Source organism: Terrapene carolina, unplaced genomic scaffold (genome assembly GCF_002925995.2).
Source record: "Terrapene carolina triunguis isolate 2854851 unplaced genomic scaffold, T_m_triunguis-2.0 Scaffold714, whole genome shotgun sequence".
NCBI lineage: Eukaryota > Metazoa > Chordata > Testudines > Emydidae > Terrapene > Terrapene triunguis.
The window spans coordinates 7,695,358-7,707,405 of record NW_020665065.1 but is presented as its reverse complement, the minus strand read 5'-3'; the positions used below and the strand labels follow the sequence as shown (position 1 = coordinate 7,707,405).

The 12,048-nt window shown below is 47.7% G+C and overlaps 1 protein-coding gene across 3 annotated transcripts in view; it reads right to left on the bottom strand.

Annotated features, from left to right (window-relative positions):
- The window catches only part of ACAP3 (ArfGAP with coiled-coil, ankyrin repeat and PH domains 3), a 163,063-nt gene that overhangs the window by 2,617 nt on the left and 148,398 nt on the right, over positions 1-12,048 (bottom strand). For 2 of the 3 annotated variants that reach the window (XM_026659946.1, XM_026659947.1), the window contains one exon: positions 11,920-11,981. In XM_026659946.1, coding sequence (XP_026515731.1) covers positions 11,920-11,981 — 62 coding nt within the window. Of the gene's footprint in view, positions 1-5,261; positions 11,982-12,048 lie in introns of those variants that run through there. The other variant, XM_026659948.1, reaches the window with a different exon arrangement.

Below are 12,048 nucleotides of genomic sequence, written 5' to 3'. Positions count from 1 at the left end.
CCACGAGATCATGTTCTGACTTTGAACTCCTTGTACATGTGAATTGGTTTGTTTCTAAACTTCGATAGACCTACCCTTTATCACGACTCTTGCTTTGGGATCCCGATTTGGGATCATTCCCCCCCCCCCATCCATCTCTGATCGTTGCTTTCTCATTACGTATCCAGGCACATGAGCCAGCAAGGTTTGTTAAGGAGCCAACCTGGCAATCCTGTACCCCTATACTTCTCCCCAGCCCAGCACAGCCAGCCATGAAAGCTTCCCCCAATGGGCCCTGTCACTGCACCTCCCTGTGACCTGCAAGGACCACGGATAAGATGGTAGTTGGCTTGTAGTCCCTGACCTCTCTGCTGGCTGCCAGGCCGGATGATGGGTAGTGACGGAGGATCAGGAGGGGGACACCTGTCCACCCATGCTGGAGGGCAACAACGTCTCATTGCACATAGACCACAGAACAGCCTTCAAACAGCAACAACTTTCTGCTACCGCCACGCTGGGGCTGGCTTGAAATGTCTGACCTAGGCACGAAAGGCCTGGTGTCCCGGCACCAATGCCCAGAGCCATCACACCTCCCTTGGCATGTGCAAGGCTTCAGTGCAGAGCCCCGCAGAGATCACTAGACGCCTGCATCCCATTCATAATCCCAGTGCTTGCATAGCTGGCGAGGGGGGGGGGGGGGGGAGGGGGGGGGGACTATTTCAGTTTAGGACGAGGCCTCTAAGCTAAATTCCTCTTGTGACCACATCAGCATGTGAACACTCAAGGGCAGGGGGCCCCACCTCGCCGTCTCCTTCCTGGGGTGGTGGTGCCAGAGACAGAGTCAAGAGGGCTTGGTGCGACCTGCCTGACCGGAAGCCTACTCTCACCAAGACAGCGAGATGGAAGCATCCAGTGCGTCTTCATTTCCTCCTCCCCAGGCCCCCGGTGGGACCACCAGACACAGTCACCATGCCAGGGAGCTGTGTGCACTCGGTCTGGTTTGTCACGAGCAACGTTCTCCCTGCAAGGTGTGTTTAATTGTATTTATTTAATGCACGGCTCACTTGTGCCTTCCAGCCACTGGGCTGCATTGGGCAGCGGTGCCATGCTGCACTCCGCTCCTTGCCAGACCAGTCCACTGGCCAGTGGGTGAGTCATCAGCTCCTCTCGGCCCCCTGAGGGGCGCATGTACCACTGCCTGCACGAGCACTTGGGAGAGCACACAGACAGCCATTGAACAGGAGGTAAATGGAGGCAGGAGGTGTCCTGCTTCCAGGCTGCTCCCTTGTGCACCTGCGCAGTCTCTTGGGGGACATCTCTTGGCTTGTATTTAGGTAAAGCCCAAACTGAAGGTGCCCTTTTCATCTGAGTAGGCACTCCAGTTCTAGGCAGGATTTAAAACCAGCGCATGTTACCGAAGCCCTGAGGTGTCGAGGACCCGGGTCTGTTCCCCTCCCAGTCTGTGCAAGGAGCAGCCATCTGCTGACCTGTTCCCACTGAGTGCTGGTAGGTCGGGAGTGACACCATCTGATAGCTCAATATAGCCTTGGTCCCGGGTCGTGTCTTTCTCCCATGGAGCTTTGTTCCCTGTGGCAAGGTTTCTGGCCTTTTTCAATGTAATCTGAATTGCTCTCCCAGAGATGGCTGGAGATACGGGCATGAGCATATGCCACGGCCAGCAGTGAGTAAACGGAATCCTTATGTGAACATGAAGTCCCCATTCATTACTCCACAAATGGAGTTTCTTCTTTTAACGTTCTGGGCTTAGATCGTAAGCTCTCTGGGGTAGGGGGTTACGTCATGCGTCCGTACATCCCCTAGCACAATGAACTCCTGCTGCTCCTGCCATACAAATATAATAACAATATGGAGCTTGTTCCAACCAAGCCTTCGCTGTGCTTGCGCTCACACTGATTGACAGGTGCAAGTGGGAACGCCTGTATTCTTGTGCCTGGTTCCCAACCAGCCGCGTGGGCTGCACTAAATCTCGAAACAATCTAGGGGCCAGATCCATCGCTGGCGTAACTCGGCATAGCCCCCTTGAAGTCACTCCAGTGCTGCCCTAGATGTCCAGGTAACAGAGTGGGCTGCATTCTCTTTTACCTTCAATTCTCCAGGACTACTGTCCCCAGACCCAGCTGCAGTTGCTCCACTGTCTGCACTGGCTTGAACAGCTGGGTGAGCACCAATTGTGGCTAGGACGACCCCCAAACCAATAGCCTTTTACGTATATCCCACCCTTGGAGAAGAGTTTGCTTTTGTGCCTGCCTGCTCCCTCTCTGAATGAAAGATGTCACCCTCCTTTCTTATAGAGTACATAGAAGAGCGAGCTATTTTCCTACGAAGAAAAGAAAAGATTAACTCTTCAGCGGCTGGAGTCGCGGTGTTCAGAACGGATGTGCTAATGCACTGTGCCCAGGTGACCACAACAGGGGAGGCTTTGGATTGATTGAGCCCTTGCAGCTAAAATGGGACGGAAGCAACTTCAGGGGAATCATAACGCTCACGGACAAATCCACTTGCATTCAGAATATCCATCAGTTACTCGGAAGGGCCCAGCGCCTCAATATTATGGTGATGGTTGCGATAGATAGATAGATAGATAGATAGATAGATAGATAGATAGATATAGATATAGATATGGGGGGAGAGACATCTGGCCAGATGTAATGCCTCAGGATCAGGGTATTGCCAGGGATGGGATGGGTTGCAGAGTATCACCCCTTCGGCAGGACTGTATGAAGAGTTCATTCCAGAAAGGCACCGGAATCCGATTCAGGCTCCTCTCTCTCTCTCTGTCTCTTTCTAGCATTCACGTTTATTCTTTATTTGTCAGGTTAAGAAAAGGGCAGCACTGCAGCAAATGCACAGAGACACTGAACACAAGAGATTCGAACACGTTAGTAGCTGATGCAATGAGCCAGTTTCCCAGGTCCCTTCCAGTTCCTTTGCACCACCTGAGCAGCACTAGATCTGACTAACACTAGTACCTGAGCAGCCCGATTTCACGTGCTGAGAGTCCCCCAGCGTGGGGCGTTCTCAGCTGACACAGAGCCATTGTAACTGGCTCCTTCACCACCTCGCCAAGCCCCACTCTGCACTGGCATGGGGAGAAGATATGGCTGGAGTACACACTTCTCAGGCTTCCCTGAGAGACCATAGCCAGCTGGTGTAAGTTAGAACAGCTCCCAGGCTGTCCTTACCTCTGCCAGGGCTCAGAAGAGTGCAGGCCCTCCCTGGGAATCATAACTATCTCACTGAAAGGCCCCTTTCTTTGCAATGTCCAGGGGTAACTGAATATGAGCAAGTAATCCTACAACCCACGTGGATCCCAAAATAATCAGACCGAAATCCCCCCAAAGCAACAGTTCATTCACTCTCGCAAATCCTGAGCTGGCTGAGGAGTGTCCGGTCTCCTTAACTCACTTAAGGTGAGTTTCACTAGCTGACGCTGCCTATTTTTGGCGCTCACAAGTGCAGTGTTGGGCCAGATTTTCTTCTGCCGTGCACCTTTGTGTCGCACCATTTACACTTGTGCAAAGTGCGTGTAAAAATGCTGCCAGCTGACGAGGGTAGCTTTTCAAACCCATTTTGCACAGCTGTAAACGGCAACACGAGCTGCAAGGCTAGGAGGGTGACTTCACATCAGAGCACCCTCTGGTACATATCTTAGAAAGAGAACGTGCTGTGATTTCTAACATAGGGGTTGCTGGAGGGGCTGGGATCCTATCTCTGACAGTAGCCCAAACTGGATTCATCTACAGGAGGCACGGAACTGCCATAATGCACTTGAGTTTGCAGGTTTTTACATCATCGGAGCACATTTCTTCTAGATCCTGGCAAGTGAATCATGCAGTGGAGATTTCCAGCACATTTAGGTCTATGTCAAGACATCCTGTCACTAAGCTCACAGGGGCTGCCACATTGGAAAAGACCCCGCCCCAGTGGTCCATCTATTCCAGTATCCTGTCTCCGACAGCTAATGATAAAATGATCAGAAGGCGTGAAGCTGCCATAATGCAATTTGATATACCATGGTAGGAAATTGCATTCCGTTGGTGATCAACTCATATAATCAAACAAGAAGCTCGAAAACTCATAGGTTTTGTTATTGTTCACATAAAGCCCCATTCAACTCCCAGTGAAGTCACTAGAAACACTCCTATTGACCCCAGTAGTAGCTGAATCATGCCCACAAGCCCTGATGTAATCTTAATCAGATAGATAGCTAATACTTTTGAAAATTGCTCAGTTATCTATTTCAGTAATATCCTGCGGCATCCAGTTCCACAGATTAATTTTATCTCAGCTACCTGGCCCCCATTATTGTAGAAATGTCTTAGTCATTACCTGAGTATCTCACAATCTTTCATGTATTTATCCTCACAATACCCCTTTGAGGGCAGGGCTGTGCTGTTATCCCCATTGCACAGATGGGGAACTGAGGCCTAGTGAGATCAAGTGATTTGACCAAGGTCACAAAAGAAATCTGTGGCAGAGCAGGGATTTGCCTGCAGGTCTCCAAAGTCCTAGGCTAGTGCCCCTAATCTTTCCTTGCCATTTTTTCGGGGGGAGGAAGGGGAACACAACCAAGGATGAGGACAGGGGAGATAACTGTAAGATCTTTCCCATATTAAACTGTTCTGACTGTCCAATCCCTCCTCATAACTCCACAAACCCAACCTGATTTAAAAAATAGAAAAGTGGAGCTAATAATTCAACTTAGTTTCTGCGTTTCTCTGCCGCTCTGAGAGTGATGGAAACCTTGAGGTAGGAGACATCTTCCAAAAGGCACCTGCGGTTAGAAAGGCACCTGCGCTTAGATTATCTGATGGTAAGCAAAGGACAGCTACCTTGCAACTGAAGTGGTTTTAAAGTGCTCAGCCTGAGGGTGGGAATGTAGGATTTTAGCTGTGTTGCAAGGCCTTCTTTTCCAAGACTGATCGTATGCTGGATACGTTAAATAAGTATTTTTAAAAGACACAGTAGGAGATATTTTGAACCTGCCACCTTTGACCCGGTGTCCCTTTCAAGTTGCTTGAAATCATGATGTTATCATAGGATAGTGCGATGGACGCCTAACCAGCCACTCAAAAAATGCAGAATATTTATGTGCCATTCCACTCTGTTTGCGGACACAGTTCAGCACGTGGGTTGCAGTGGAAGAATAACAGGTCAAAAGGGGATAATATCTTAGCTACAGTTAATACAGAAAACAAGGCAAGAGACCCTCCGTAAATAAAACAAGCCAAAGCAGAAGGAGGTAAGGAGTTTATCTAGATTTTTATTAACAGTGTTTCAAGAGACAATAGAGGGTGGAAGGGGGGAGGGAAAAGCTGACACCATGGCAACTGCTGTAAAATTGTACAAAGATACTAACATATAGAATAGTCAGTTCCATAGTTATACTCAGTACAGATTGTAGAGGCAAAGGGGAAATAAAAAAAAAGTGTCACAAAGTTGTACTGAAAGCAGGCAAGTGAAGGAGGTTAATATGCGCTAGCGTATTTACAGCAAGTCCCTTGTACCCAGCCATTAGTGCGTCCGGAGCCTATTCAACAAACCACACCTGGCAGCTTTGACTTGGCTGAAAGATCCTCTTTCTTTCCGTGCTGTCTAGGTAGGAAGTGATGGAGTCTCAGGTCAGGCAAGAAGCCGGTTGGGCTTTGCTCCCCAATGGCTCGAAGGCCTTCATTCAGGGCGGCCAGTTAACATAACCTTGCACTGAGCCAAGCTTATCCCTCTGGGATCTATCCTTCCTCTGCTCCAGCTGTGGGTCTGACCCAGAGGGGGTCACATGTCACAGGACTGACACACCCTGACATTCATGTGCTGTTTGATGGACGCTGAGATGGTTTTATACAAACGGGGGTCGGTGCAGCGGAAGGGAGCTGCCTGGTTCTTCCAAAAATGCACCTTACTGGAGCACACGGATGTACAAACTAAACCATTCCCGAGCTATTGGGGAGGTGCTAAGAGCTGAGACCGCATCTAGGGAGCCCCGTGCTCCTTGCCTGGCTGACCCTTCTCTGCCATCTTACTCCTGCACTAGAAACCGATGGGCTCTATTTGCGCCCTGCAAACTGACATTCATGACTCGGCTACATTTAGGAACCGTGTGACTGCCCCCCACCCTTTCCCCTCCCACACATATCTGGCTGCCTGAAAGCCCCATCTTCCCACCGACTCCTTGTCTTTCAGCTTGAGAGCCTTATTCCCATACTCAGCAACTGCAGACTTCAGGGCTTGGACTGGTACACATCACATTCCTATGGAAACAGCACTCGGTATTTGGTATCTTTATTATTTTTTCTCTTGTCCTTTCAAACGCCCATTCCCCCTCTCCCTTCTCACCCAGTGCCCTTCCCCTCACACACCTTCATCATCACATCACTCCGCGCGCACACACACACACACACACACACACACACGCACAAGTTTGTCATCAGCTGATCAGTTGTTTAATATAACATTTAGTCTGTTCATGCTTTTTTGCCTTTGGATGAAAGCAGTGATGCCCCGGGGTTTAACAGACAGGACCGCAGCAGAATGGCACCACACAGCATTCCTGGCAGTCTGGAAGGAGACAGCAATAGCTGTGTCCATTAATCTGAGGCTATTGGAGGCCTCTCAGTGCATTTGTTTAGGAGTATCCATTTTTCATCGTGTGTAAATAACACTCAAATTTGCCAGTCTGAGATGTTGCAAATGTCAGAGAAATTCATGCTCAGCGCAGTCTCCGTTTGTCGAATCTCATGCTTTACAAGCATCAATATTTCTCCCCTTGACAGAATTATTGGAAGGAATAGCAAGGCACACAGACTCAGATTATCATGATTAATAATATTAAAATAATGTGTGTGCGTGCGGAGGGGGGTAGTTAGATGGCAATTTGCTAGTTTGTACACACGTTGAACAGGGAGTATAATCTCAATCTGCAAGTCTTTTGTACCCATCCAATCTAGAATTGAAGATGTGCTTAAAATGCAAAATTTGGATCCTCCAATTCAAGTATTTGGATCCTGGATGTTGGGTTGGCCCATAATATAGTTGGAACAAATATTCAAAGCTTGGCCCAGATCTCAAGCACCCCAAAAGCATGAGAATCTTCAATTTGGAGATCATCTTTTGGGCCCATCTATGTTGAGGCAACACCCAGGGTGTTGCTTTCTAGACAAAGGCAAATCTGTTAATGTTAATCGCAGTTGCAACCAAGTTACTGTCATGTCTGTAATGTACAAACTCTTTGAAAAGAAGAGTTATAAAGGAGGAATGACAGAAATTTTGGCATTAGAAATTTCAGCGAGGATTGTACAACACTCAGAGAAATGTAACCATATTTAAAGAGAAAAAAAATAACCCAGCGACTTTATGTCTAGACTCCCCTGTACACGTACTGGCTCTTTGCTTTGCCGAAAACAAACTTTATGTACAATTTCCCCAATATCCCTCCCTCCCAAGCCCCAAAACACGCGCGCACACACATTTCTCATTCCAAAAAAAAAAAAAAAGAAAAACAGAGAAAACATTGATAAATGCCTCTGAGGCATAGTTTTTTCCTGGAGAAAAACATTTTGTTTTAGAACCTGCAGGATTGGTGAAGTGTTCTACCCTATCTCAAGCTGTGAGGCATCAGATGCCTTGCAGTCTCTTTACACGCAAAAAGAAGAGGAAAAGAAAAAAAAGAAAGGGAAGCGGGGAGACGGGAAAAAAAAGTCAAGTTTAAAAAAATAGGCCCTAGTAATGTTACAAAAAAATCCTGACATTAAATACAGCCAAACTGTATTGAATGAAAATTGCACTAGTCCTCTGGGCGTCTCAATAATAAATTAAATACTTAACAATTTCACCGATTAAAAAAGACAGCACAAAATCCATAACAAAAGAACATAAAAAACCCAATACTGTAAGTAGGAAAAGTGCACAAAGTTGCTTTATACATTGACTCTAAATAAAGTACCGATACATTTTAAATAGATAAATTGTCTTGCCAGACATACTGCTTTTTGTGTCAGTATTTACATATTCTTTAACCACGTTTACTGGGGCAGTGAGTGGTTCCAAGCTTGTATGTGCCAAACCGTACACTGTTGTTTTGTATTGTTCTCATGAGTCACTAATGTCGACTGTGAAATAAAATGGCCTGGAGTGGACAAGCTACGCCTTCAGATCTCACTGGTTTATAGAAAAGATCAGTCAAATTTCTAACTCCTCTTCAGAGTCAGAAAACTGATTGGAGCCGATTAACAGGCAACGCATGAGGAAAAACGTTTCCAGCAACCACCAGGCTGGGTATCGTTAATGCAGAGCAAGAGCAGGATGTTTAATGATCAACATGTTGCCTTTTCTCTTTGGAGTGTCCTGAAATTTTCTAGTTTTAATTCAATCTTGTCTTTTTCTAGAGGAGGACATGGCTTGAAGGGAACCACACGCGGGAGAGCAAATGTACTGTGCAGATTAGCCTTTCTATATAAAATGGGACAGGCTGGGATAATCAACGAGTCTTAATTACAGAGAAGCCGCCTCGTTCCTAAGCCAAGATAAGCAGCAGATATTCAGCTGCACGTTGGTTGGTTCCTGCGTAGTCCTGAGCCCAATCTAGCAAAGCACAGAAGTACAGGCTGAAGTTTAAGCAGGTGAGTATTCCTGTGTCGCTGGACTGAAGGCAGAGTGCTCAGCACTATATATATATATAATAGTTTCACGGTAAATTGAGGAGGGCAAGGGAGTTTCACTGTCAGGCAGCTTCTTAAACCATCACAGATCTGCACTGATGGCAATACCATCAAGCAGAAAATTTCACACCAAGGAGTTGTGAGTCCAGGGTTTTGCTCAACAGGTTTCTGATCTTACTCACACTGAAGTCAACAGCAAAATTCCCATTGACCTCAGTGGGAGCACGCTCAGGCTGTAACTCAATCGGAGGTGTCAAAGGAAAAGGTGATGCATAGAAGAGGCCAGTCAGTTTTCAGGAGGAAGCTGTTTACATCTAACGTGATTTGGACAGGTGAGAAGGCAACAGTGTGGAGTGCAGCGAAATGAAAGGTTACGAGGTCAGGCACCAAGAGAACCATATACTGTTAGTGGTTCTATGCTGAAAACGCCGAAGCTGAAGTGGATGAGGGAAGTGGAGAAGTGCTGGATCAAACCCGATAGCCTTCAGCACCCCGCTTAACAGAAAACAAGAACCTTAACGGAGGGCACTGTACGTGCAAATCAAAGGGAAACATTCCAACTCCACAGGAGGCCACCTCTGCCATACTGTGTGCACTTCTAGCTACAGAAGACATGATTGATACTGGTGTAAATCTGGCATCACTCCACTGACTTCAAATGAAGTGACTCCAGATTTACACTAAGATCAGAATCTAGTCACCAGGAAGTTATCCCCTGAATTACAGGGACTAAATATCAATGTCCATTCTCTGTACTTAAAAGGTAACAAGTGACCATTTCACTACAAAGGGCACAATTCTGCAGGCTTTACTCATGAAGTCTATGGGCGTTTTGCCTGAGTATGGCATGAGCAAAGACTGCAGTGTTTAGCCTCTAGTAAGTACCACCATAGGCATCCTAAAGCCTTTCCTCAGCACTCACTCAGAGGAGGGAGGACTGCCTGAGTATGGATTGCATAACGGTGTCAGAACCAGGCGCTGTGTGCTTAAAGGGGATAGTGCAGGTGGCCTGAGGTTTACTGTGGGCCCCACCAAGTGTACAGGGCAGGAAGACAGCACGACTACGTAAATGCTGAAGACTCACATAATCCAGCTTTGGTAATGGCATGTTATATAAAGAGCACTGGCGTGATCTCTGTACTCAACAGGAGGGAGTGTAGATGGAGAAGGGACAGTGAAGGGCTGGAGAGAATAGGTTTTTATACTGGGGGGTGGAGCGGGGAAGTCATCCAGAGTCTGCTCCACTGGTAATCTGGAGCAACTCCAGCAAACTCAGTAGGGTTATTCCAGATTTACAGCACATGGGTGTAACTGAGATGGGATCTTGGCGTTCCGGGAGTGGCCGTCCCACAGTTTCGAAGGGAGCAGACAGGAAAGAAGCCATAAGGGAAGACAGGAAGTGGGTGGCACACCTTCAGGACATACTCTGCCCTACTGACGTCAGTGGCAACGCTTTCCTTGACTTCCAAAGGAGCAGGATCTGGCCCTTTAGCTGAGAAAGGAACTAAAGGAATTGGGTGGCGTTTCTTTACTGTTCTAGCCCTGGATGAGTGCACAGATTTGAGTGGAACCTGCTTGCTCGTGCTGCACCTGAGGACAGAAATATGCCCACAGAGCGCAACCAGAAGATGTATAACTTACCAAGGGCAGCAGCTGGTATGCGGAGCAGAACTTTTATTAAAGGAATCGGACAAGTATTTGATGGAAAGAAATATTACGGTGTATCACTGCTAGCTTAACAGAGGGGATAGGGCATGGGGAAGTCTTCCTGGTCTCTTGTGTTCCTGATTAAGAATTTCATCCTTCAAGATCCTGAGCTTCTCCTGTTAGGCACCGAGCGCCCCCAAATCCCATTGACTTGAATGGCATTTGGGGGGCTCAGCACTCAGTGGGACTGGACTCTTAAAGGAGCCCAGTGAGGCTTTCCATGGTCATGCACAGTCACAGGTTGGGCTTCCAATTTTATACATGATCTCCAAGCCCTCTGCAGAAATGACAGCGTGGTGATGGTATCTCTGCCGAGACACCGGGAGCACGTCAGAAACACAGACCATAAAATCCAAAGTGGCTCTGAGTAAAAACAGGTCCCCCCCGACTCCCGCAAAAAAAGAAAAACCAAAATAGTCTTGCCAGTAAATGGAAATGGAGCAATCCGGATTCCCTGGAACTGCTGCAGAAACGCCCTGCTCGCATGCATCAGCATGAGGGACGACCGCATTTAGGGACACGCATACAAATAGAAATCCCCTTCCCAGAAAGGGGCGAAGTAGGAAATCTGAGCAGGGAAAAAACCCAGCTGCTTGAGTTAGCCCCTCAGGCTGTGGGCGTCTGATTTTAGTTTTCTTCCCTGGCACAAAGCCCATCGCCGGCGACGAGCCTCTCCTGGCCACAAAAAATTAGCCCCACTGCTTCAGTAACACTAAACACATCGCACCCTAGTCCGGGAAGCAGCTAAGCTATGGCTTTGACCAGCTAGCTACTGTTGGCTTAAAAAAGGGAGCTTTGCTGGTTTAAACCTGAGAGCATGTAAGGTGGGCGGCCATGTCTCTCCTTCCTACCCCGTCCCGTGTGCCTTTTGCAGCAGAGGATCTCGACCTGCAGCTTGCCTCCTCCAGACTTAAGAGGCCCCCGCGTTAGCATTTGAAACCAGATCTGACAACTTCCAAACCTTGCAGTCACCCCATTTGCTAATGAGTACTTCAAGTTGCTGAGCACCCTTGATAAGAGAGGGCTCCAGCAACAGCACGCCGTCCAAACCAACGTTGTTCAGACGATAATTCGGTGTAGGGCCGATCTATAGCGCTACAAATACACAGCAGCTTCCAAGCATATCATCCAGCTGTATCGTTGGTGATTTTCTTCTGCCGATAAAGGGTTTTCTTTTCTTTTTTACACTAAACTCGTGCGCTCCCCGCACACTCAAACCCACGAGCCACGGTCTGTGGTGTGCCCTGAATCTCCTCCTGTGTGAAATTGACCGTCTCTAGTCAAGCATGAGAATTACACACTAACAGGAAAGTCCCTCTCCTTCCTCTGTGGCTCTTGGCCTATCTGCCGTAGGCATCAGAATCAGGCCAATCTGCAAGAAACACCAATATACACCAAAGGTGGGGCTCAGGCGGCATTCTTGAATTCAGCCCACTCAAGACAGCAAAGGAGAGGCAGGTGGGGAGTTGTCACTAACACTCATCTATATTAAGGCTGATGAACTCCTGTATACACTTCCTGTACTGGAGTTCAGTGGGGCTGTTGCTGGGATATTGACCTGGTTGTCCGAAGGGGCCCTCGGCTTCTCGCATCTCCTCGTTCATTCGAGCCAGACGCAGCCTAGAGGGAGAAAGAGGGAAAAATGGAGAAGAGGTTTTATTATCCTTTCCTGACTAGGCTGGAGATT